This window comes from Carettochelys insculpta, chromosome 4, assembly GCF_033958435.1.
Source record: "Carettochelys insculpta isolate YL-2023 chromosome 4, ASM3395843v1, whole genome shotgun sequence".
In the NCBI taxonomy this organism is placed as follows: Eukaryota; Metazoa; Chordata; order Testudines; family Carettochelyidae; genus Carettochelys; species Carettochelys insculpta.
The window spans coordinates 73073013-73100792 of NC_134140.1; the positions used below are offsets into that span (position 1 = coordinate 73073013).

Below are 27780 nucleotides of genomic sequence, written 5' to 3' on the forward strand. Positions count from 1 at the left end.
GTTACATTGCAGCACTGCTTTTCACTCAGGAATACTGAGGGCTTTAATGTTTTAAAGTCTCAGTCTGCATACAAACTATCTTAACAAAACTTGTCTTAAAATCAACTTGGTTACATCTGAGCAGCTGCTTTCTGTGATGACTCTTAAACCAATTTAAGAGTGCATAATGTTAACTTAGTTGGTGTAAATTCCATATGTAGGCAAGTCTTACACTTGTGTCAGGTTGGTAACAAGAAACATTGAACTATGGCTTCTCTCTGACCTGATCAACTTTAACTGGTGTTCACAACTGCGAGTCCATCCACATTTTTTTTTCCCCCCCACCATCTTTCTCCCACCAGTCACACCACACACTTCTTAGGAGAGACAAAACTTCTTAAGCTGGTGGGCAAGGGCAGGAGCCTATCTAGCATGGTGAAGGTTTGGGGAGAAATGGTGGCAACCAAATGAGTGTCATGAGGATCGTGTCATTGGAGCAGGGAATGGGGATCATTTCAGTCATCAGTAACTTGTACATCTGATGAGGTGAGTCTGTGCTCACGAAAGCTCATGCTCAAAACTTTTGTTAGTCTATAAGGTGCCACAGGACCCTTCGTTGCTGTTACAGATCCAGACTAACATGGCTACCCCTCCGATACTTAACTTGTACATGTAGCTGTTAAACTGCTAAGCAGCTGTTTGGGGTGTAGAAAAGACAGGGAGGTAGAGGAGAGAGGGGGGGAAAAGGAAGGAGCACTCGATCTCCTAGCTGTCTGAGGGAATCCTGTAATCTAAAACAGATGACGAGAGTTTTACCTCCTGTCAAAATCCTGTTGAAATCAGTCTTCAAAATTGTGCATGCTTAAAACTTCAAACTTACTCCTCTTGCAACCTTATTTTTGCTTTCCGGAGAATCCAGCTCCATTCTGGCCTAGGCATTGATAAACATTTAACTTTCCATACTTACTGAACTTTTTAAACCATCCACATCCTTGTTGTTGAGTGTGTCAGCTTGATAGGTTGATCTTCTGGAATAGTGATTGGTTTTACTCTATTACCATATTAGTCAAACTCTTCACAATTTTCCATGTATTTCTCCTTGCAGCACTCCAGTGGAAAAGTGCTCTAATCCCCTTCTCACGTATGGGCAACTGAGCCACAGAAGGACTAAGTGACTTTCCAAAGGTCAGACATAGTTTGTGGCAGAGTATGGCATTAAATACAAATCTCCCAAGTCATAACACTACAAACATTAGGCAATTCATCCCTGTGTCCAGTCTGTCCTAAGGATGTAAACATGAGGGATATTAAAAGTTAACCAGTAAACTTCATCCTAAACAGTTAGTCAGTATGGACTAGAACAGCGCCCTAACCTAGCTCTTCAGGGCCACCATGAGTGGGGACTTTTCTGGCTACTCTGGAGCAACCCCCATCTGTTGCAGCACCAGAGGCAGGATGCCTGGATGGAGCTACTCCCTCAGCCTGTGTAATTGGTTAACAGGTTAAACCTATCATGTAACCAGTTAACCAATTAAACAGGATTTTTACATCCCTGGTACTCAGTTTCCATCCTGATTCCAGGAATTTTAAAATACACATGCTTATAGTCCTGTGCTGGAGTATCTGAGAAACTGTAAAGGTATTAAAAATACTGGACAAAATAAAAATGATTGCAGCCTTCTCAATTACATGACTTGTGGACAAGACCCTGGAATGGGAGATGTGGAAAATCTGAAGTTTATTCTGAACTTTGTTACTGAATAGCTGTGTGACCTTAGGTCAAATACTTAATCTTTCTATGTGCTTCTTAAAAATGTGTAAAATGGCAGTGAACCTTTCTAGCACTCTGAAGTATGCGGATGAATCTGGTAATGGAAGGATGAAGAGCCATGAGTATAGGAAGGTAATTTATTATACCAGTAGTTGCTTAGCATAACTATCTTACTTAAATAGATACAGGGAGAGAAGTCACATTTACTCTCCAGACACAAACAGTTTTTTGACTGAACTCTATTACGTAAGGGTACTTTTAATGAGTGGATCCAGGTCAAGTATTGCATAAAACCAAATATTGCACTTGTCCAGAATTCCTTATAGGGATTAAGGTAGCAGATATGTAGCTCTTGGATATGATTAGCTATCCCAGGAAAAAATTAGCTAGTGTCTCTATCTCATGGTCTCTATCTGAAATCATTTGGATTATAACCTTGAAATTAGCTCCTGTTACCATCTTTTTAGAAGAATGGGATTCTTTAACTGAGGTCTTCGGAGAAGAGAGACGACAAACCACATGTTAAATCCACATGCTTTTAAACATTTCAAATTGGTAGAAGTCTGTCATAGTAGTTCTCTGTATAGTATTGTAACAGGATGTACTCTATTAGTTAAATAAATGGAAGATCTAAATCATAGGAGAAGAAAATCTGAGGCATTTACTTTCTTCTCCAAAAACTTAAGATCACTCTCAAATGAACCTGCTACTATATATCAGCTTACTATTGTAAGATCTGTGGATGAAAACTTGCAGAGGTTGGAGTCCAGTTATGTATTTTGGCCTCCTCAGAAGTTGAAAGACTCTTAATCAGCATGTTAGAGGACCAGGAGGCTTAGAATCAAAACTTATGCCCTTTTAGGTGGTGGTGGGGGGTGTTATTTGTGTAGATAGGTTTATACAGTAAAAACTAAAACCAAACAACTGTATTCTCACACAGTAATTCTATTTGAGCACTCTTACAAGATTGTCATCCCTTCTGCTATAGCTAGTTTACTGTTGACTGCATTGACAATCCCATGAGAGGATAAGGCAGTAGAATAATAACTTAGACAACTTAAGAGAACAAGAAGAAGTCCTGTGGCACCTTATAGACTAACAGATATTTTGAAGCATAAGCTTTTGTGGGCAAAGACCCACTTCATCAGATGCATGATGCCTCCTATAATCTGTTAAGTGAGTAGATTTATTTTCTTCAGCTGTCTGAAAAACCAGATGCACCAATGTAGGCTATGTCTACACTATGAGATAAATTGGAATTTATTAATATAGAGTTTGTAATACACTCATAATTTCAAATTTGAGTATCCTAACCTCCTCACAGGCTCCCTACAAAGTTGACTTATTCCTGCCACACTCAGTTGCCAAACAGTAACTGCTGCAGCAGTGCATTGTGGGAACTTATACCACATTTCCCTCAGCCCTGTAGCATTCTGTGTGTCACTGGTGCAGCATGCGGGGGGAAAAGTCCTGCAAGTGGCTGTGGGTATGTGATGTCATCTTCCCACATTGTTGCCCTCACTGCTGTCCTGTGGAAATCAGGTGGTGCTGGGGGCAGGGAAGGGGGCAGTAGGGGCTGGCACCAGCGCAGGAGGAAAAAAATGGTGCTCAGTTTGTGACAGTAGAGACAGAACCATGAGCTCCTGTGTAAGGGCTCTTTTGAAGAGGTGGATGCGCTTACCTCTTGTACAAGCATGACCCCACAGCCATGGGCTTCCTGGTCCCAAATTAAACTTTTAAATTCCAACTTGACGCTACACTTACCCAATTTCAATGATGGTATGATATGGATATTGCTCCCTAAATTGAGCTAATGGTCTTGTCAGTGAAGACAGTCATGTTGTAATGTTGAGCTAACTGTCTTAAATTTGAATTTCTCTAAGTGTAGATGTAGCCTAAATCTTCAGTAAACATCTTGTAGAGCATATGAACAAGGATGTTTGATTTTTCCTTAGTACCCTTGACTAAATAGCTGTGTCCTCTTACTTCAGTCTGCAGCCCCTGAGCACCTTGCATCACTGAGCTGCTTTTCTGGTGGCTATTTGTGCCATATTTAAAAAGCAAAAAGACTTCAAGTTGATGGTTACTCATAGCTCAGTTCACTTGACCTGATCATGTTCAGTGTGAGCAACCAGCAGACAGTCCCAAACAGTTTGAAGCTTGGTGCTTCAAAAGGGGTAGTACCACAAAGCTGAAGAAAACTATGCGCAACAGTGATTTGGGAGGAAAAACTTAGAAAAATGGAAGACTCCTAAGGTTTTACCAAGAGGCAACAAAAGCCAAAGCTTCACAAAGAGGACAGCTTCAGCTAAAAGTGCATCCTGGTACAGTGAAGGCAGAAATTATAAATTAATGCACCAAAAGAAATAAATGACAATGGACATAAATTAGAAATTATGAAGTGTATAAAATAGGGGAAGCTAAAGGCACGTAAAAAATCCATCACTGGTAGGGTTAAGGACAATAAGCAGCCTTAGTACTATAAGCTAGGAACAAAAAATCCTAACAATGATATTGGCCCATGAGTAGAGGGAGGTGGTAAAATAAGTAATGGTGCAGACAAGGCAGAAAATTTCTCTTTATTTTGGAAGAAGCAGTATGATGTACTTATTGTACAAAGATGAAATATCTTCTAGAAAACTGCTTCAGGGATTTTTTTCCATTTGAACCAATCCAGAAAATAAGGCGTAGTAAATAGACTGATGTAACATTGCTAATATTGTAATTATTAATCTTAAGGTCTTTCTTCTGTCCTTCCCTTCTTTCACAGGTTGCTTTTGTTGTCTTAGCATTCTTAGCAGGGGTATATTGTTCTTCTGTAAACCCAAGAAAGGATGAATGCCCTGGAAACTACACCAACCCACTTAAAGTGCAAAGTGCCATAATCATTGCAAAGGTAATTCTGTGGATTCTGCACGTTCTCTTTGAACGATATGTTCAGCATCATCACAGTAAAGTCAGAAGTAGAGGATACCTCATAATCTATCGATCAACAAGACATCTTAAAAGGTTGCCACTCTTTATACATTCTGCAGGTGAGATGAACCTATTCAAATTGTTATCTTCATGGATATGTGTCTCAGATATTGTTAACTGAACCACTTCCCATCTGTGCTTTTATAAATTCATAATCTAGGGTGTGGCACGCTAGTTTGAGAGTGCTGTGCTTAACAGTTAAATACCAGCCTCCAATCTCTCTTGTTTCTGTGACTGGAGCAGCAGGCCAGAACTCCTGAGTTGAAACAGATTCAGAAATAGTAGCCACTGACTGGGCGGCTTGTCTGTCAACTAAATTCGGTGATGACATCCTGAGAACACACACATGCTACAGTTGGCTGCTAGTAAGTTTCCTCTGTTTCTGACAAACTTAGCTGTTAAGATGCAGATGTGAATAAAACCATGAGGCCCCAGAAATGCTCTTAGCTGACTTGACTTTCTGTAGCCACTGTATGCTTCATATAATAAGAATCTGCACTACTTAGGCAGAGTGTAGGCTTCTGATTTTGACCCTGCAGTCAAGCTTTGGAACTTAAGAGCAAACGGTTTCAAGCTTGAAGAAACAGTCATGTGACAGGCCTCACTTTATAAACAGGGCAGGGGTGGGAACAATTGGGTGATATACATGGTGTCATTATGAAACAACACAGACTTTGTCATTTGTACATCTGTGTCTGCATGTGTGAAAATGAGCCACCAGTACTGTAGTACTCTGCTTATTTGAATGTGTAGAGAGATCCTTTCTGAGGGACACATTCCATCGCTGCAAAATGAAGGAGGCGTATAAGAAGTTCTCATCCCCTTCACCGTTCTCCAGATACTCCCAACTTCTAATATGACTCAAGCCATATGTATACTACAGTGACACAGCTCTTACACTGCTAATGTAGCATAGGTGCTTCCTATATTGGTGGGAAGGGTTTCCTTTCATTCTTTCAGAGATGAGTGAGAGCAGCTATCAATCTAGCTGTTGATACACCGGGATTAGGTTGACATAACCATGGTACAAAGGGCATGTTGTTGTTTTTCACAATCCTGAGTGTGTGTGCGTGCGTGTGTGTGTGTTGGGTTTATTAATTTTCATTCAGGCCAGACCTGTTTTGGCTTGAAACTTCAGAATCATACAACTTAGAACTCCCTGATTTGGAGCATGATTAATGTTGGGGATAAAGTATCATTCAACTACCTTTCCTGGGGAAAAAGAGGAATTTTGGTAGCTGCCTAAAATCATAAGACCATGATTCTTTTTGAGTAAGAAGGCAGTGATGGTTTTATTCTTCACAAAGTCAAATAGTGCTCTGGATGACTGAATTGAAAACTTCTGTCAATTATTTTGATGTGTGTAGTCTTGCCATGTGGTGCTTCTCTTTTTTTTTTTTTTTTAATCTGTTTTAACAATGTCTCTCATAAGCATAAGGCTTCCAGTATAAGCAACAGTTCATGCATTCAGAATTTTAATTCCCAAACCAATTCACTGTTGGGATGGGAGTTAGCTTTCCTCAAATATTCCTGAGACCAAAGGTGGAAATTAAATATAGTGCCACATGTAATAAAGTAGCAATTTGGCCCCAACAGTTCAGTTATTCAATGTAGTGTCCTGCTCATTCTCTGCTTTAAATCAGTAAATGAATTCTATACTTACCTTACATCTGACAGATGTCTTATGTTGCCTAGAATGTTGTAAGAATTCTACTGCACAAAAGGAGGACATGAGCCCTACTGCAAAGAACTTTAATTTCAATTTTAAATATAAGTGGGGGTGGGGAGGTAGAGGTGGTGGTAAAACTGAGAGGGGTATGGGAATTCAAATGTCATCTTCTGTGCCTGATTTGGAACAGGGATTGGATCTTGGTGTTCCATGTCTTCGGTGAATAGCCTAAGCACTAGGTTACCGGCTGTTTTGGGGTTGGTCTTTGTTTTTTGTGGTTTTTAAAACTATTCCACTTTGTATAAGAATTTGAAATAAATGAAGCTAGTGCCCTGATGGACTAAAATTGAGAAGTATCTTCAAGCATCATTCAAGTCAATCTTATTTAGTTAATGGGCTCTGGTGCGTACAGTTGTTACTCCCTATGAGTGAGTATATGTATGTAGAACATCTGCTCTATATGTATAAAAATGAGCAGAGGTGCTTGCCTGACAGCTAAATTCTCTTATACTAGCAATTCGTCTACCCTAAAATTAAACTGAAGTGGCATGTTTTGTAGGGGTAGGCAGGGTTTGATACTGTATTTGTAGGACTAGATTGCTGCAGTGAAAGGTCAAATATTGGACAATACTTCTAACCTTAACAAATATGACTGACTACATCATAGCTGTTGTTGAATTTCATGGCTTCCCTTGGAGACTTCAGGAAGTATGGAACAAAGTGTTCTCAAAGAAACACTAAGGCTGGGTCTACACTTGCCCCCAACTTCGAAGGGGGCATGTTAATCAGAGCAATGGGTGATTACTAATGAAGTACTGCAGTGAATACACAGCACTTCCTTACGCTCATTCTCCCCTTGGCAACTAAAGTGCCTGCAGCTAGATGCATGCCAGCACTTCGACGTTTGACACTTTGAAGTTGCTGCAGGGGAGAATTAGCCTAACGAAGTGCTGCGTATTCACCCTAGCACTTCATTAGTAATCTCCCTTTGCCCTGATGAAATGCCCCCTTCGAAGTTGGGGGCAAGGGTAGACAATCCCTAATTGTTCTGTAGGAGCTAAACTTAAGCTTCAAAAATACAAGTACATATGCAATGGAAAAAACACAACTGATTGTTCAGATTCCTTAAGTGTAAGAGATGCATAACTATAACCCATCTAGCCTAACGTGTGTGTGTGTGTGTGTGTATGTATGTATATATATATATATATATATATATATATATATATATATATATATATATATATATATATATATAGGACGAGAGAGATAACGGTGCAGTGTCTTTTTGAGCCACTTTCAGTTATTAGCTAGACTAAAACATGTACACGTGTTTATTTTTTTCGCCCTTTAAGGAAATGCAGCTCTGCTTCTGATACTGTCAGTTCACCATTCCTTTCCTGACTACAGTAAAACATATCTTTACCTTATCCTGGGAGTCCTGTGTCTGGAGCTGATTTGTTCTCTGATATGTATTGTCATTTACACAGGTGAGAAGTGCAGTTTATTACCTTGCCCTGTGACTGTCTTACAAAAGCTACTGAACTTCCTATTTTCTCTGCCCTGAGTGTAGAACAATAGCTTTTGCCATCAGGAGACTTCTGCAGATATTACTGTAAAACTAGCTTCTCAGTATTTGTACCTGTTGCAGATAAATCAAATGTACCTTTTTAAAGTAAATTGAAAGTAGTTGATGTGCTTGAACTCTAAATGTTGCTAAATCCAAAAATAGGTGAGGTTTTTAGTTTTACAGCACTTTCCTGTGACATTACTGATGGGGTGAAACTGCATGTAGTAGTAAAATGTCTAGCACAGATTACTAGCATACTTTCACGTCTGTCAGTTTTGTCAAACAGGCGGATGTGCTCAAGGTGTATTTTGTACCGGGACTCGGAGAGCCAATATTTTTCTTGCCCAGTCAAAATTACTTTGCTTGGGCATGTGGAACTTTAAGTTGGTACATGGAATGCCTCAATCTTTCTTTCAGCTTGCAATTTCTTTCTAGTTCTTCTCCCCCCGCCCCCCACTTGCCCAAATCTAACCTAGTATTGAAACTTAGTAATTGTAAAGTGTCATTCAGACTCTTGGAGTCTCTACTTAAATAAAGCTACACACATTAACCTTAACAGTTAGTGTAAAATTTAATGTAGAAGACTGTATTGGATTACTGGCTTAATAGGTTTGGTCTAATCCTTCAAGACTGTTTTGTTCGTTCTGTCTTCTTTTCATTCTGTTCAAGTATCATAGCAGACTTACAGGTCCAAGTACTTTCAAATTATGTAGTTAAAATAATCCATTCAGACTTCTGAACACTTGTAATTCAAATCTAGATGACTTGTATGAGGCTGAAAGATCATAGGAATGACTTATGCAATATGAAAACACACTTCTGGCTACCCAGACTATAAGGAAAATTTTAAAAAGTAGTAAAAGCACAACAAATCAAACTGTTTAGTTTCCAAAACCATAAATTCAGTCTCTGTTCCTAAATAGGAGTATGCACTGGTCTTAAATTTCCCCTCTTGAGCTGTTGCACTTAGATTCTTTATTGCTACAGTGAAATACAGAGGACTATTACAGAGTTGTATAACTTTTTTGTATTTTTTTAAAATGCCATGTAAACATCATTATCCTTCAACTCCTGGCAATCCTGTTTCTTAAAAAAATGAGGAGGGGGTCCTGTTTGGAATTTTAAATAAAACCAGTATATTTTATCATTGGCACTTACTAATGAAGTGATATAGACCGATCAGAGTAATATGAAGCCAGTCCACTTCTGGAGGAGTTGAGCTGACTCTTATGTCTCCTATACATCAAAATGAATGCTGACTGAAATATCGGGTGGATAGTAGAAGTTGAGCAAAACTTATATGGGAGTGGAGTTCAAGTGCTGGAATTGTTCTCAGGAGTTACAAAGGATACAAATTACAAAATTAAATATGGTGTTGACAAAAGAGGGGAAGAATGAGAGCAGGTTGTATTGAAAAGGGATACAAAGTACAGTAAGGGCTCAGAGTACACAAGGGTTCTGTTGCACAAAATCCAGGTTGTGAGGGTGCGTGGAAGTTGGGGGTCTGGCTTTTTCTCTGGCAGAACACATGTTCTGCAGCCAGGGAAGCAGCAGAAAGGTAAGCCCTGGGGTGGGGGACCAGTTGGGGAGGGTTAAGCCTGGCAGTGGGTTGGGGCTGTGGGAGGTGGGTGGGGGGGATAAGGCTGGGGTGGGTTAGGGCTGCAGAGGGAGAGGGGTGGAGTTAAGCTTGAGCTGTGTGTGGGGTGGTGAGTCAGAGCCCTTCTCAGGCAGTGAGCCAGGACGTGGCCAGAGATTGAACTGGAGCCAGAGCCAGGTGCAAGTGGTGAGACAGTGGGGAGGTTTGAATTGGAGCCAGTGTGGGAGTTTAAACCGGAGTGGGGGAGTGGAGAGTGAACCGGAGCCACACGTGAGGAGTGGTGAGCCAAAGCCAGAGGTGAGGGTGGCAGGTGAGCTGGGCCGTGGTGGTGGGTTGAGCTGGGCATGGGTGATGAGCTGGCAGGGGGGTTGAACTGGGGCTGTGCATGGGGTGTAGAACTGGGGCTGCGTGTGGGGGATTTAAACCAGGGCAGGAGGATGGAAACAGGGCCTGCATACGAGGGGTTTGAATTGGAGCCATGCATGGCGGGTTTAAACTGGGGTGGAGGGTGAATGGGAGCCACACGTGAGGGGTGGTGAGCCAGAGGTGGGGTGGCAGGTGAGCCAGAGCCACAGGTGGGCAGTGAGCTGGCAGAGGGTATTGAACAGAGACCAGGGAGGTTGAGTCAGAGTTGCACCTGAGGGGTGGGGAGCTAGACCCAGAGGCAGGGGTGGGGGGTGAGCAGGAGCTCTGTGAGTGGTGATCGGAGCTGGGGGGGGTGTGGTGCAGAGCCAGGGCAGTGCAGAGCCAGTGGGGTTGAGCCAGGGCAGGGGGAGTGAGTTAAGCACAACTGGAAATCACAATACAGGGTTTACAATAGGAATCGGGGGGGCAGTCATGTAAAAGTGAGATTGCCTTAAAAAAGGAATCCCCCAATATGCCAGTCTCAGTATTATTACAAGCACAAGTTAAAAAGAAAACAGGCAAGTTGGATCTTATAGTATGTTCAACACTTTTATAGAAAGCAATAGTTTGCCAGTATACTAGGAATAACTACACTCTCCAACTTTATAGCACTAACCTAGGTTTTTCTCAGTCATGAAATTTCTCCAATTGTGGAGTTCAAATACTATCTAGAATTCACATTGACTTTTGTTATTGTCCCATGAGATTCAGTAACATGTCACAATGTTTCCTCTGTGCTCCCCAACACTACAGTAAGGTCTCAGAGTAGGCAATCTACATCCGTTATGTATATAACAGGGGCTCTGATGCTAGGGTTTGATCAACATAGCTATAACAGAGTACGTATTACTTTAGTTATGGTGGTATAACTCCATCTCATGAGTGGAGTACTTCTGGAACTCCTTGTTCTGCCATCTGTCACCACCATGAACAGTCTCCATCTTTAGAGCCCCCTTTCAGGAAGTTGAAGGCTGCTATCAAATCACTCCTCAGTCGTCTCTTCTGCAAATTAAGTAAACCCAAATCCCTCAGCCTCTCCTCAGAGGCCATGTACTTCAGGTCCTTTAATCATTTTCATTGCCCTCCGTTGAACCCTCTCCAATGCATCCATGCCCTTTCTATACTGGGGGGCCCGAACTGTATGCAATACTCCAGATGTGGTTACACCAGTGCTCCGTCAAGGAGAATAATAATGCTTCTAATGCACCCCAATAGGCTGTAAGCATTCTTGGCAACAAGGAGACACTGACTCATCCAGCCTCTCATCCACCTTTAATTCCCACGTCCTTTGCTGCTGCACTGCTACTTAGCCAGTCAGTACCCAACCTGTAACAATGCTTGGGGTTCTTCCATCCCAAATGCAGGACTCTGTACCTGTCCTTGTTGAACCTCATCAGATTTCTTTTGGCCCAATCCTCCAATTTGTCTAGGTCACTCTGGACCCTATCCCTCCCCACCAATGTATCTGTGACCCCCAGCTTAGTGTCATCTGCACATTTCCTGAGGGTGCAGTCCATCCCCTCATCAAGGTCATTAATAAAGATACTGAACAGTACTGCCCCCAGAATTGATCCTTGGGGTACTCCACGTGGAACCAACTGCCAACCAGTCCATGTATACAGTCTGTTCTTCCTTAACTTATGGGCAAGAATGTTGTGGGATCCTGTATCAAAAGCTTTGCTAAAATCTAGGTATATTGTTTCCATTGACTTCCCCACGTCCACAGAGCCAGTTATCTCAACATAGAAGCCAATCAGATTGATCAGGCACGCCTTACCCTTGGTGAATCCATGTTGACTACTCTTGATCACTTCCCCTCTTCCAAGTGCTCCCAAATGGATTCCTTGAGGATCCCCTCCATGATTTTTCCAAGGGCAGGTGAGGCTGACTGGTCTATCATTCCCTGGATTGTCCTTTCTTTTTTTTTTTTTTTTAAAAGATGGGCATGATATTTTCCTTTTTCCAATAATCTGGGATCTTTCCTGATCTCCATGGCTGTCTACGCTAGCCAAAAACTTTGAAATGGCCATGCAAGTGGCCATTTTGAAGTTTACTAATGAAGCGCTGAAATACATATGCAGTGCCTCATTAGCATGTGGGCAGCAGTGGCACTTTGAAATTGACGTGGCTTGTCCAGATGGGGCTCCTTTCCGAAAGGACCCCGCCTACTTCGAAGTCCCCTTCTTCCTATGAGCAGATGGGAATAAGGGGACTTCAAAGTAGGCGGGGTCCTTTTGAAAAGGAGCCCCGTCTGGACGAGTTGCGTTAATTTTGAAGTGCTGCAGCCACCCGCATGCTAATGAGGTGCTGAATATGTGTTTCAGCACTTCATTAGTAAACTTCGAAATGGCCATTTGCATGGCCATTTTGAAGTTTTTGGCTAGCGTAGACACAGCCCGTGAGTTTTCAAATATAATGGCCAAAGACTCTGCAATGACATCTGCCAATTCCCTCAGTACCCTTGAATGATTTGAATCCAGACCCATGGATTTGTGTTCCTCTAACTTCTCTTTGTAGCTCTTAACTTGTCCTTTCCCCACCATGGGCTGCCCACCTCCTTCCTATACTGCATTGCCTAAGGCCATAATTTGAGAATTGATCTTATCCATAAAGACTGAGGTGAAAAAAGCATTAAGTACTTCAGCTTTACTTTCATTATCTGTCACTAGGTTACCTCCCTCATCCAGTAACGGACACACACTCTCCCTGATCAACCTCCTATTGTTAACATGCTTGTAGTAAACCTTGTTACCCTTCACATTACTTGCTAGCTATAATTCAGTTGTGCTTTCATTTCCTGATTACTCCCTGGCATTCTCCAGCCATATTTATGCACCTCCTTAGTCATCTGTTCACGTTTCCACTTCTTATATGCATCCTTCTTGAGCTTAAGCTCGTCAAGGATTTCACTGTTGAGCCAGGCTGGTTGCTTGGCATGTTTTGCTTTTCTTATTGTGCATCAGGATATTTTGTTCCTGTGCCTTCAATAAGACTTCTTTTAAAATACTGCCAGTTCTCCTGAACTCCTTTCCTCTTCATCTTCATTTCCGAAGGGATCCTGTCCATCATTTCTCTGAGGGAGTCAAAGTCTGCTCTTCTGAAATTGAGTCTGTATTTTACTGCTCACCTCTTCTTTTTGTCAGGATCCTGAAATCTACCATCTCGTGGTTGCTGCAGCCCACGTTAACACTCATTTCTCTTTCTCCTACTAGCTCTTCCCTGTTTGTGAGCAGCAGGTCAAACTGTGCACGGCTCCTGCTCAGTTCCAGCATTTGCACAAGGAAGTTTATCCCCAACATTCTCCAAAAACTTCCTGGATTGTCTGTGCGGTGCTGTATTGGTCTCCCAACAACTGCCTGCATGATTAAAGTCTCCCATGTGAACCAGGGCCTATGATTGCTTCTCTTAGCTGTCTGAAGAATTCCTTATCTATTTTGCCTGACCACCCAACGTAAATGTTCATGGTGGCCAACCAGGGTCTGCAGCACCATGGGGAAGTAGTCCTTCCTGTTGATGAACTTGGCTGTGTGATGCTCTGGTGCATGGGTCAGGATGTGGGTCCAATCAATAGGAACCTCAAGGCAGTGAATGTGGCTACAACCTGGTCAAGGTCTCCCGGACAGGTGACCCTCTGAAACAGGAGTGAGTTGATGGCCTTATCAACCCTCAGAGGGAGGTGACTGAACACCTATGACAGGAACAGAGGGTAGAACCCGAGCCCTTGGTACCTGGTGACTGTCCCCTTCTTGTGTCCTCCCCCAGCTCTGAAAGGGAGCCCCTGTGAGGCTGCCACCCCAACAGCAGGGCCTTGTGAGGGTGGGACAGCATGATCTCACGCATGCGTGTGCACACAGGGGACAGGTCTTCCCTCCACATCTCCCAACCCCTCTTCCTAAAGGTCCCCCTTTGGCAAGACACTTCTGCCCCTGTGTGGGGACTGCAGCCTGAGAGTGCGCTACCTCCATGAGGAGGGCCCCAACAGTGGACTTCCCCATGCCAAACTGGTTGCCCACTGACTGGTAGCTGTTGGGGGTGGTGAGCTTCCAGAGGGTGATTGCGGCCTGCTTGTCCACAAAGATATGGAAGAAGGCAGCTTTGTGTCTTGTCTCTGGAGGGCAGGGGCAAGCTGGGCACAGAGCTCCAAGATGGTGGCCTCCCACATGTGGAAGTTTTGGAGCCACTGTTGTGCTTCCCGAGTTGCCCGTCCACTGTGGGGTGTGGTTGCAAGTGTGTAGCTTCTGCAGCCAGGATGACTGTCCCAAAGGTGATCTTGGGGTCAGTCTCACTGAAGAACAGGGAGGCAGCTGCCGGAACATTCGGCACAAGCTGTAGCATGTCTGTGTGAGGTCATCACAAGCTGTGGGGCAGCTCTGGCTGTATGGCACCCAGGGACCAGCTGTCTCGCCTGCAAACGCAGGGTAAGCACAGCAGGCCTTGTGAGGCTTTGCTGTTCCTCACAGGGGTAGGCAAGCCTGCAGCAGGGGCAGGGAATGGCTGTCTGGAGGGGTACCTTTAGGTGTGTGTGTCTGTGGGACAGAATCACCGAATCACAGGGCTGAAGGGACCTCAGGAGGTCATCTAGTCCCGCCCCCTGCTTCAAGCAGGATCAACCCCCGCTAAATCATCCCAGGCAGGACCTTGTCCAGCTGGGACTACCTCAAGAGATGGAGAATCCACCATCTCTCTAGGCAACGCATTCCAATGCTTCACCACCCACCTGGTGAAGAAGTTTTTCCTAATATCTGACCTACACCTTTCCCTCTTGAACTTCAGACCATTACTCCTTGTTCTGCCATCTGACACCACTGAGAACACTTTCTCGCTCCCCTTCAGGGAGTTAGAGGTGATTTAATAGCAGCCTTCAAGTCTTCTCTTCTGTAAACTAAATAAGCCCAAATCCCTCAGCCTATCCTCAGAGGTCTTGTGCTCCAGACCCTTAATCATTTTTGTTGCCCTTCGCTGAACCTGCTCCAGCAAATCCACGTCCTTTTTTATACTGGGGGTGCCAAAACTGGACTCAGTATTCCAGATGTGGCCTCATCAGTGCCGAATAAAGAGGAATAACTACTTCTCTAGATCTGCTTGTAATTCTCCTCCTAAGGCACCCCAGTATGCCGTTAGCCTTCTTGGCTACAAGGATACACTGTTTACTCATATCCAGCCTTCCATGCACCATAACCCCTAGGTCCGTTTCCATCATACTGCTGCTGAGCCAGTCGGTCCCCAGCCTGTAACAATGCTTGGGATTCTTCTGCCCCAGGTGCAGGACTTTACACTTCTCCTTATTGAACTGCATCAGATTTCTTTTGGCCCAGTCCTCCAATTTACTCGGGTCCCTCTGGATTCTCTCTCTACCCTCCAACATATCTACCTCCTCCCCTAGTTTTGTGTCATCTGCAGACTTGCTAAGGGTGCAATCCAGTCCCTCATCCAGGTCACTAAGAAAGATGTTGAATAACACCGAGCCTTGTGGCACTCTGCTTGAAACAGACTGCCATCCAGATATTGAGCCATTGACCACTACCCGTTGGGCCCAACCATCAAGCCAGCTTTCTGTCCATCTTATAGTCCAAGGATCCAATCCATATTTCCTTAACTTATGGATAAGAATGTTGTGGGAGACTGTATCAAAAGCCTTGCTGAAGTCAAGGTAGATCACACTGGCTTTCGAAGGGAACTGGTGACCTGCAGTCTTGGCTGATGTGATTTCAGGTGGCCATTTTGCTGAGAGAGTGCCCATGTTGTCTGTCTGCTCTCCCGACAGAGAGCAGCCAGACTGCTCTTTTGATGCACTTTGCTCTCTGGATGAGCTCTGTCAACAGAGGTTTTGTCGGCAAATATCTTCCAATTCAAACCATGCAGTCTAGATATAGCCTAAAAAGCCAAGCATCCTGCCAGTGTCTCTTACCACTGAGCTTAAAGTATTTTCCTTTCAGATATTTGAATTCCCCCTCCTAAAATAAAATAAAGCCTTGTGTTCTTTCTATTACACATCTGTCTGCTAAACTATATGGTTCTAGAATGAAACAAGTGTTGATAGACATGTCAAGTCAGTAATCTGAGGACAGTCAACACTAGAAAATTCTGGCAATATAGTAGCATTGGCTGCAGACGTGATTTTCTTAGGAGTGGTATATACCAGCAACTCCTCCGAGTAGAGATGAAATTCATATTTCAATAAAATATTTTTACCAGTATAGCTTTGCCCTTGAACAAGCATAAGCTAGTGTAAACTGCTTGTGTACAATGAATGGTTGGGACAAGATTATACCATTGCTGTATCTTTAAGTGTAGACTAAGGAGCTCAGGAGCCTCTCTCAAGTCAGGTAGCTCTTATAGTAAACTACACTGGGTAACCTCTTCTGCCCTCCAGAAATGTTTACTGATTGCATGAGGAATAAATTAAGTTAAAAAGAAAATAATAGAGGCTGTCTTTTCAGTCACTCACATTGCACTAACTCAGCTGAAGGTTATAAACAATGTTAGTGTAGTGCAAGCTCCACAAGTCTCAGACATACCCTTACACAATTTTAAGTAACAGCATGAAAGAAAATGTCAATTTTCTAATATGTAATCTGACACTCGTATTGGGTTCCCTCTTTACTCTCCCTACTGTTAATCTTGAGGCAGGTTGAAACCCTGTGTAGAACTCAGAGTTGAGGGGCCAGCTCATGTTGTTGCAAACAGTGTGCATAATCAACTTTCTCCATTTCAGTGAAAATAAGTAATTTCAATGAGGCAAAGCCGAGGCCTGATGTAATTGAAGAGGAAAAGATGTATGCTTACCCCAGTCACATCACTTCAGAGATTGGATTCAGGTAACCTCTTCTGTTAATCTGGGTAACTGTATAAACATTTGACATGCCTTTCTCTACAGAATGGCATCTGGAACATTAAAGCTGTCGGGAAGAATAGAAATGTGACATTAAAGTTTTAGTGGACTTCAGCAGCATTGTGGTTGTTACAATATATGCAGTAACACGCACAACTATAAGGCAGGGTATGTTGTTGCTTTCATAAATATCTAAGATTTATATGACAATTAGTCATATAAAGACTTCGCTAATATCTACTATAATATGCTACACCAAACTAGCTGCTCTTAGTAACTGAGAGGTAGGTGTGTTCGTCTGTACTCCAGCAAAACCAAAGCAGCAGAAGTGTAGCACTTTAAAGAACAAAATGATTTATTCAGTGATGAGCTTTTGTGGGACAGACCCACTTCTTCAGATCCATAGTTGCTTTTAAGCAGTCTGTGGGGAAAATACTGGCCTTAGATCATGTTATTAAAATGTGCCTTTCCTAGAAGAAGGGTTGAGATTTGGGAGGGAAACAAATGGGGTGCTCCTTGCCAGTTGGTAAGAAGGACTTCTTCAGCTTGAAGTCAGGGATTTCTCTCTTGGGCTGGGGTCATGAGTATCTGGCAGCTAGTATAGAATTAAAAGTGTATTTCCACTTTGGAGAGGAATTCTACGGACATGTCACATTTTGCGTGTTTTTGTGTGTGGGGTAGCAGAGTAAGGTCCAGAAGCAAGTCATTCAGCTGGCTTATGTTAACTTGACAGACCTTCTGACCCTTGCAGTTTTTGACTAGTACAGGTTGCACCTCCATCTGCCACTGTTGGGGCCTAAGCACTCCTGACCACAGTAGGTCGATGCTGGCCCTCCAGGGCTCCACTGAGGCGGCAAAAGAGGGGCTGACGTTGACTGAATGAGTGGGGACTGGCAGGAGGCATGCTCGGGGAAAGAGGCAAGCTGGCTGTAGAGCTCTGTGGTCAGGGTCCAGGAGCGCAGCCTGGCAGCCATGGGGCTAGGTGTGCTCCTGCAGGGTTGCATTCCTGGCCTCCAGCTGCAGGGTCCCTCAGCCCCTCTGCCTTTTACCCTGAGCACCTCCTACTCCACCATCCCTCTTTGAGCTTGAGTACCACAAATGAACAATATTGACCATTCCAGAAGCTCTGGGAGGGGAGGAGTTGCTGAGCATGGGGCCTGTCTCCTTACCACGAGTGCTCCAGCCTGTCAGCACCCACAGGGATGCCAGACCACAGATGTTGCCAGACTTGACCCGTCCCATCCATATGATGAGGTGGGGTAGCCACCCGAGACCCTGCACTTCTGGGTGTCCTGAGGTGGCTGCCTTAGCTGCCCTATATGTGGGCAAGGGGGGGAAGAAGACAGGGAGAGAATTCCATAGGCAGGGTACATGTGGTGGGCAGGGGGCTAGCCAGCAACAGTAGCAGGGAGTTGCCTTGCCTTGTCTTGCCTTGCCTCCCCCTTCGCTCATTATGCAGCACGTGCGGCAGCCTCCTCCACTGCACTGTGGCGTCCTGGGCTGCTAAGCCCCACTTCTCCACAGGGCTCAGCAGGCTGGGAGGCCGTGGCACAGGCTGCCATTTGTGCCATGTGATCGGTGAGGGGCCGGGGAGGGGAGGCAACCCCTTACTGCTGCGCCCTGCCCCAGAGAATCCCAGAGGCTGGGTGGGGAGGTGTCAGGGGCAAGGTGGGGGCAAAGCAGGGAAGGGGTGGGGCCTGAAGTGCAGTGGGAGGAGGGGCATTGCCTGGGGCATGAAGAAGGTGGTTTTCCCTCATCCCCCTGCTGTCCCCCATTGGGGTGGCCCTGGTCCAGACTAGAGAGGTCCAACATGTACATTTTTGGACACCTTCCATTGGCTGAAATATTTGTATTTAAACAATTAGGGTACTGGTTGTGGAGCTCCTCCTCCACATCCTCCTCCTTGCATCTGAACTGAATTGCACTTGTAGATCAAATCTGAGACAAAGTACCCCATAGTGCATGGTGTGTTCTCAAGGAAACAATTTACAGGTGAGGTTCTGGGAACGCAGCAGAAAGCTCTCATAGTTCTGCTCGTCTCTTCTGAACCTTGGTGTTCCCAGCTTCAAACTTCTGTGCACTTTTTCCAGAAACTCTGGCTCACCTCCCACACATCCCGCCCCCCCTCCCCCCTGCCCAAGAGTGTCAGAAACCCAGGATGTAGGGGAGGTCTTCAGCAGTGTTGTCCCAATGTGTGCATATCTGGGTATAAAGCACAGCAAAGGAAGTGGTGTGGGGAGGGGGGTAGGGTGCAGCCTGTAAAAGGGATCATGACCCTTATTGATCCAGCTTCCCTCTTGATTCATTCTCAAACATTTGAGACCATTTCTGCATCGCTTTTTGGTAAGATCACCTGTGCTGAGCAGGAGCCATATTAGTGCCTGACAGTTTTAAAGAGCAGGACTGTTGTGAAAAGATCTCTAAAAAATAGGTAGAGATAGTAGAGAATTTCATGCCACCTTGTTGTCTGGAACAAATGTCTGCTTGACAAGAACTTTGTAGGGTGGACAACCCAAGTTGGCGTCTAAGAGCTGTTTCCTTCTCATCCTTACCCAGGAGCCATATTTTGCCCTCAGTAGCACTTGCGCAACTCTCTTGGGCTATGTCTGCACTACGAGATTTTTTTTCTTTTTAAGGCATTCAGCCCGATTGTACCAAGTGCCTGTCTTCACCATAAATTCCATTAGCTCGATTTATGGTGCACTAATATTGACATGATATCAAGATCATAATATAATAGTATAGTAACCCTAATGGATGTCACGTTCAGTTCGAATTTAAAATTCCAAATGAAGGGTAGTTAGGAAGTGCCATGTTTTTAAATCAAATTCATTAGACTCCAGAGATGTCCCACATGTGACCCACAGTTCTCCACAACAGGAAGACCGTTTCAATTCAGCACCTGGATGTCTGGGGCTGGAGGGTCATGTTTGTGTGAAGAGGCTGGAAAATCTTTCTTTCCTATTAGTGCAGTTTTGGGGTTTGTGGTTTTTGTCTACCTCTGTTTAGCTGTCTATTTTTCCTGCACTAACTTGTGCCAGTCACTGCCCCCACACCACGTGTCAGCTAGGCTGTGGGTGGGGGTTGTGCTTGGATGAGAAACTTCTTTTCAGCCATTTACATGTTATCCTGACCTACACATCCCTTGGAGGCACCATGTAGTCTGGAACTTTCTTGCACCTATCTGAATCTCATGTCTTGACCCTGAACCAATAAAAGGACACGCTGTGCAAGGTGCCAGGCAGCTTGCATGTGGTGAGGGTCCTGTAGCTGCCTGGGGAAGTCTCCCGCAGTGGGTAGTATATTGTGGGGCTGGCAGCTGCTTGAGGGCCTTGCAGCCACCTGGGGGGAAGTCTCCCTCGGCATACACCATTTTCAGTCAACAGAAGAAAATACTTTGTGACCAGAGTGTCTGTCATTTTTGGAGCAAATTTTTTGTATGAGCTTTATCCAAAGGCCTGAGGGCTGGCTATAGTCAGAGGTCTTTTAGCTGTCTTGGGGAAATCTCTCTCAGTGGACATGATTTTCAGGGCTGGCTATTTTTGGGGGTCTTGTAGCCATCGGGGGAAGGCACTCTTGAGGACATGATTTTTGGACATTGGTTTAACACGGTAGGGGAAGGAGGGAAATTTAAATGTAGGAAATGAAACGTGGGAAGATGTCAGCTACCAAAAGCCACTTACCGCACTTTTTTTTTTTTTTTTTTTTTTAAACCTATGCTTCACCAGTGAAAATAGCCAGAATGCTTTTACCCATGCTGTAGGTGCAGACTTGGCTAGTCCAGCACAAACCCACTTATGGCCCCTGGAACTGTAAATGTTAAACAACTCTGATGTACAAGAAGAGAATGCAACTCTGTTCTCTGGGCTGTGCTGGCTCTGTAGGTTTAACAAGGATACAAAATAGTTAAGTTCCTTAAACATAGGAAAAAAGGGCCCCTTCTGTGCCAAGTTATTCTTCAAAGTAGAGCTGTACTCTAGGACGCGCATTGTACTCTGAAGTCTACAAATGTATTTGTATCTATGTGGACAAGACTCTATGTACAATCATCTGTTCAAGCTTTACAAAAGTCTTAAATTTATTAGTGCACAGATTCTAGCATTTAATTGTGAAGTGCCCTATTATGTTCTAAATTTTAAAATTCTCTGGAAATCCGAAGAAGTCCACTGTAGGACAACAAGAATAAAACTTCAACTGACTTGACTGTTAAGTGTCTTGGAAAAAAGGCCACTGGGTGGCACTATTAACACCAATTATAGTTATGGTGGCACAAGATTCTCCATTAAATACCCTGTTTTGAGTTGTATAACTCCATCAGAATTTCCAGATCTGAACTGATCTGTCCCATGAAAGCTCATTACCTAATAAATCATTTTGTTAGCCTCTAAAGTATTACAGGACTGCTTTTTTGTTTTCGTGAAGACTTTTTCTATTTGGGCTGAAATATTCCAGTTCATCATCTGCCTTTTGAACTTTTGTAACACTTTCAACAAACATGGCTCAACTGCCTAAGAGAGAATGCGACAGTCCTCTTATTCGTCACTCTTTAATTGTAGGAGTTATTGGAATTTTGTTTAATTGCATGGCTGACAAGCCATAGCATCTCCGTATTCTGAAAGGACTCAATTTAGCATTTTACTATAAAGAGGTTTCTCTTGGAGGAGAGAGCCCATAAGGGGGAAAATACATAATGCATATGCACAAGTGGAAATGGGATGCTTGCTAATTCTAGAGTGCTCAACTTTGTAATTTTGATGTTTAAGTACACTTTGTTTGGATTTAATAATTAGTATACTGGTGTTTGGTGCTAACTTGCAAAGGGGAAAAAACATTCCAAGTAATCATTTGGTATAGAGGACGCTGCTTCCTGTGAAGTCTTTGCCACTGAATCATCCAAACAAGTGCTCTTAATTATTAGTTTAGCTGTAAATTAGAATGCCTTTTTTTCCTCTGTGGCCTAGGTGAAGCTAACGATTTCTGGTAATGAATATCAAATTATAAACTGTCTATCTGTTCTTGATTTTTTTTTTATGGTAAATAACTTCTTAATTCAGGGTATTAGAAGAGGCCATTAGATCATTCTAAGGCTTTTTCTACACTACAAGATAAGTTCAGATTTATTAATATTGACTTTGTAATTCAGGAATTTAGAAGTTCAGATTTGACCATCCTCACCTTCCCATGTGCTCCTCACAAAGTCGACTTATTGCTTCCATACTCAATTGGCAAACATCAACTGTTGCAGTAGTGCATTTTGGGAACTTATCCCACAGTTCCCTCATCCCTGTAGCATTCTGGGTATGCTCTCTGGTCTTTGACATCATCTTCCCACATTGCATTTTTCTCATTCTCCTCCTATGGTAAGCAAATGTCCATTTTTCCCTTTGGAAGGAAGGAAAAGTAGGGCATCCACAGAGATGGCGCAAAAAAAAAAAAAAAAAAAAAAAAAAAGCTTATAGAAATGTCTTAACTGGCCATCCACTGAGTGTACCCCTCCGACCCTCACTCAGTGATTGCATCTAATCTCTGAAAATAATACAGGGATTCTGAAGAGCTCGAAGAAAGAAGATAGGAAAGTTTTTTTCAAAGAAGAATGTTGCTGAGGAGAGAGTATTCTGACTTTCCAGTGCACTATAAGGCTTCTGTACACAGGCTGTTTTCTCAACTGGCCATCCACTGACTGTCCCCCCACTCCCATGATTGCATCCAATCCCCGAAAATACCACAGGGACCCAGATTATATTCTCAAAGTTAGAAGTTCTCACTACACAGATATTGCCAGCGTGGGTAATGTCAGTGAAACATCATATACTGAATTTCTAACAGAAATAGGAATCTCAGCTGCCCCCCCACCCGCCACCAGTGTTTCTGAGGGGGTCAAAGCATGAAGACAGATAGGAGATAATTAACAAAAAGATTTTATAACAAATATCAAAGCAGCAGGTGGACAGCAAGCCCCCGAAAGTACTTCTGGCAGGGTGTGGGGGGTGCTGTGGTCTGTGACTGCAGAGCTGCTTGGAATGTTATAGTACCTCCCCCCCCCCCGCATATCATTAGTCTCCAGGGGAGAGTTCCTCCTACTGGCAGCAAGCCCCCGAAATTCTTTCCTGCCCATGGAGCCCTGAATGTGCGCAAGCCAGGACATGATGCTGTCTGGCAGCATGGTCAGCACTGAACATCAGACACAGCCTTTTATTGGACCAGGGCTAGCCACATCATGTGGCTGAGTGCGGGAAAGAGCCCAACTGTGTGGCACCTGTGGCAGAGGGAGTGGAGGTTGCGCACAAATGTAAACAACTGAGAAGTTTCTCAGCATCTTATGCAAGCGTGACCCCCACAACAGCCTTGTTTCCACGTAGTGTGCCGGGGCAGCGGCTGGCACCAGGCAGTGCAGGGGGCGGGAAAGTGTAGAGAGAGAACCACGAACTCCCTTCAGGAGCTATTTGTAACGTGTAGATGCTCTCACAGCGCTAATAGCAAAGAGAGAGACACATTTTTCAGGCTCTGATACAAACACGAGCCCACAGCCACAAGCTTCCTGGTCCTGATTTGAAATTCAGTCTTCCTTGTACCTAATTCTGGTCCACCTGGCGAACAGCGGCCAGAGCAGAGCAATGTGGCACTTCCACACTAGCTTTTAATTGAACTTTTGAATTCAAGCTTGACTCTATACCCATCAGGTAGCAGTGATATTGTAATCTCAATATTAGTGCTCCCAAAATCAAGTTAATGGAATTTACAGTGAAGACAGCCGCATAGTAATATTGAGCTAACTGCCTTAAATTCAAATTTATCTCATAGCGTAGATGCAGCCACTAGAAATGAAGAATTTTCTAAGTAATACAAGGAAAAATGGCAGAAAATTCTAGCTGACAACTAAGCACTTTGAATTTGATATTTTTGCTTTTTTTCATAGAACCATTCCGTAACATCAAGCCATGTAGTATATTTGTACACACAGTTTTTGAAATGCATCCACGTGTTGCTTGTATTTAGAACAGAGTATTTCAGTGTAAATATACTATATGGGTTGGAGCTTAAGAAGCTCTGTGCAAGGCAGAGCACGCAGTAGTAAGCTAGCTACAACAAAATGAAACAAACTGGTTTATGTACACTATTGAGGCACCAAATGTGTCTTTTAATGCAACTCTAATATAATTTTTCAACTTACAGCTTTCGCCGAAACTCTAATTTGTGTACTTTTGTCATGTTGTTGCATAACCATGTTGTGTGGCAGATGTTGTTTAACACTAAAGTTACACTATTTCTCTCTACAGACCAGGGCCTAGAAGAGGGCCTGTTTTTGGTGGCTAAGTGTTAGCTAAGTATTAGGCTTTGATTGCCCGGGGCCAATTTAGTGGGCCTACTGGGGGACGCTAAATCTACAGCTTATCACTCTACAGTCAACCCCAGCATTCCATGGGTCACAAAGAGTGAGAGAAGTTGAAGGAGTTGTTCCTGTGGACCTCATGTTCCGGAGACACTGAAGAAATTGAGCTTAAGGCATGTTGACTCCAGCTATGCTGTTCCTGTAGCTGAAGTTGCTTATCTTAACCTGACTTTCTCCCTAAGACCTGTCCTAAATCCCTACCCTTCCTCTCAGGCCCTTCCACCTTAGGACTATTCAGTTAAATTTCGGAGACCAGGTGAATGTTTAACCACTTTTTAAAAACTACACTAGGATCCAAAAGAATGCTTGCTTTACTTACTGTATGGCACCCTGGGATGAATTTCAGTCGCTGCTGGGAGCACGGGTAAGCAGTGTTCCCTCTAATTTTTTCAATCATGGGTGGAATAAATTTTGGTAGGTGCACTGAGGCATATGTGGATGTGTGCCACAAGTGGAAACACATGCTGCTGGCTTTGGAGCTTCGCTCATCAGTCAGGCAGGATCTGAATCTCTCTCATGGGTGGTTGCCCAAGTGCTCACCTTACAGGAAACACCGCTGGTGAGGCATACTGGTTGTGGGCAGATGAACCTTCCTCTCTGTTCAGACTTTGTCTCCTTTGCACAAGTAGAAGCCCTTCATCCCACTGTCTTGCTATTCATGTGCCTTATAATGGTCACATGAATAGACTGGCCCAACTGCGGCTTCCCCTACCACCAAAAATATGGAATCTAAACATGTACTGTAACATTTAAAAAAGGTACATGTTAAAACAGTGATTATATGGGTATTAAAACTAAATAGCCAAGGGGCTTGGCCCCAGGGACCCTGGAACATCAAGTGTTCTTTCTGTATGGGGCCTTTCCAATTCCCAAACACACAGTGTTACTAAAGGCTCAGATATTTCTCTTGCAACCCAAACTGTTGCCTCCCTGCAGGACAGAAGCCAACAGGAACTAAACCAAAGTCATATAAAAAGGGGGTTTGAAGAAGTATCCAGTCCCCTTTTGTAGTGTGTTTCCTTTAGCATGCCTTTGTTAATGACTTCTTCTCTTGTGCCTTCAAGGGAAAACTCAAGTTTGGAAGAAATAGTTGAAAAGCAAGGAGATGTGATACACTATCTCCAGCAACACAATGCACTGCTCAGCAAGAGACTACTGGAACTAACATCACAGCAAATGAGAGTTTAAAAATATCCAGGAAGCTACTTCTGCATTTCAAGAGGGCATTTCAAGAGGAATCCAAAGCAATGGAATTCGATTTGGAGGACAGACAAATCCATTTGATTGCCTTTAATAGAAGTAGTATAGATCTGTCAAGCTGGAAGTAACGAATTACATTAGTGTAAACTTTGCAGCTGGAGGTACTGTATATTTTGAACAGATAATGTTCAGAGTTGGACCTGAATTCCCTGACTAAACTGTTTTTAATTTTGAGCAGTTAAGATTTTGTTGCACTTCTGTAACAAACTACAAAGTCTTCTGTGCTTCTAGAACTCAAAACTTATTTTCCAAAATGAAATGTTGCAAGGTATAGACCCTCTTGACTTGCTAGGTCTCTTTATGGTTGAGGTTGAGATGAAATCAAATATTGTAACATGCTAAAACAGCGGTGTAGGTGTTCGGTGTCTGCCATGGTGCTTTAAAAGTATTTTGTTGCAATATTCCTTAAACACTCTTCTGCTACACCAATGGGGAAATGAAGCACTGCTGAAGAATTGGATGTCTGGTCCGGAGCACATCAGTGTCTCTCCTTTGTATGCAGGAAAAGCAGGATTTAATTTCACTAAAGGTAATATGTAAAGACAGGCTTGCAGAAAAATGATGAAACTTCTGTGTAAGATAGCTAAATCAGATCAGTTCCAGTGTTTTATTCTGAACTTTTTTTCCAAAAAGCTATAAATAGAAAATATTTTGCATACCAAACAGCCTCATTAAATATATGTGGGGAGAGCTTTTTTCTGTGAACTACTCTCTAAATTTAGCTCAATACATGAGAATTTACAGTAGTCTTTTTTTTGTTAGATTGGTGCATTATCTGGTTACATTCTATAAAAGGTGCTATTATTCCATTTGCAACAATAGCAGCTAATGCCATTTTACTGCTGTTCTCTGAAGTGTTTTCTTTTTGACTCTGAAGCCAATGGTGTCACATGATGAATGGGAACTGAAAATTCTAATCTAATCTCGGCTCTCAAAATGTCTGTAAACTTCCATCTCTGAACTTGAAGTGAATTTTCCAGAGAAGTTAGTTCTTAAGCCCAAACACCTGCCTGCAAGTAGTGTATATACACAACACTCCCTGAAACTTTTTTTAATATTAAAAGACGGAGAACCTTCTCTTGGGTTTCTGCCCCACTTCTTTTCCCAAACCGTACCTATCCATTGTGTATCCTACTTGATATTCGGTGAGCGGGGTGGTGGGGAGGACAGGGTCACCTCTGAGCAAAGTAGGAAGCATCTCAGTATAATGATGAGAGGGGTGGTCTTTTCAGAACACCAAAAGAAAATTATCCCATCCTGAGTTTTGGTTCTGGGATGCAACTTGGTATATAATACTATTGTAACTGCTCAGTAATAGCATAGAAAACTTGCTGCTATCTACTCCTTTTTATTCCCTGGCTGTATTTTTCAAGAAAATGCAGCTGACCTTCATACAAATATTTGAGGGATATATGAATACCTTTGTTTTTAGAACACTCAGGTTTTGATGTAACTGCATATATACATTTGTACATGTGTGTAAAAAGTTGAATGTGACTGAAGTTTGTGCACAATAAAAGCAATGGAGGATGATTGTAATGAAAGGTTTTATACTTTTCATCTACTCTTCAGATATTTAAAATAGGATCCCTTAATTAAGGTCTCTTGATCAGTATGGAAAAACAAGAGCGTGGATATTGCCATTTAATCTTAATACCTGACAGTGGCATTAGATGGGGGAAGCCCTTTGCCAAACAACTGCTGATCACATTAAAACCCTGTAAAGAGGAGGAACAGGATCTACTTGCAAATACTCCAGGTGCCTATGTTCTAAAGGCACATTTGAGGGTGAGTAAAAACCTTTTAGGATGTCACTCTCTAGCAAGGTCCTACAAAGGTGGTGGCAGGTAGTCTTATCATTCATGGATAAGGTCTACATTCCTGCTACCTGGAAAACAGCAAGTTGGCTTGATGCTCTTGGTTCCAGTTGGAGCCATCCCATCCATTTGGACAAACTGGAGCCTTGCCCCAGGCCTTGCACTTCTGGGCAACCCCATGGTGGCTGCCCCAACTGTCATATGGACAAGAGACACGGAGGTTACGGGGGGCCAAGGGTTGCAGAAGCCAGGTGCAGCAAGCTAGGATAGTGGCACAGCGCAGCAGGGCTGCTGCTGCCCACTTGGTGAGTGAAGTGGAGCTAACCTCCACTGGTTCTACAGCATGACTGTCAGCCCCAGTTAACCTCTGAGCCCTGTTGCCTGGCAGGAGGGAGAATAGGTGCCTCAGGCCTAGTATCTAGGGAGGCAGGGAATGGGTTGCCCTGGGCCCTCCTTCTCCCCCTCCCTGCTCGCTAGAATGGCGCTTGTAGCAAAGCAGTAAGTAATAGCATCC

The 27780-nt window shown here is 43.5% G+C and overlaps 1 protein-coding gene across 1 annotated transcript in view; it reads left to right on the plus strand.

Annotated features, from left to right (window-relative positions):
- TMEM192 (transmembrane protein 192) overlaps positions 1-26978 on the plus strand; it is a 43554-nt gene extending 16576 nt beyond the window's left edge. The window contains exons 3-6 of the mRNA XM_074991874.1: positions 4521-4785; positions 7751-7885; positions 16683-16785; positions 25254-26978. Coding sequence (XP_074847975.1) covers positions 4521-4785; positions 7751-7885; positions 16683-16785; positions 25254-25377 — 627 coding nt within the window. The 3' untranslated portion in view covers positions 25378-26978. The remainder of the gene's footprint in view (positions 1-4520; positions 4786-7750; positions 7886-16682; positions 16786-25253) is intronic.
- The last annotated feature ends 802 nt before the right edge of the window (positions 26979-27780 follow it).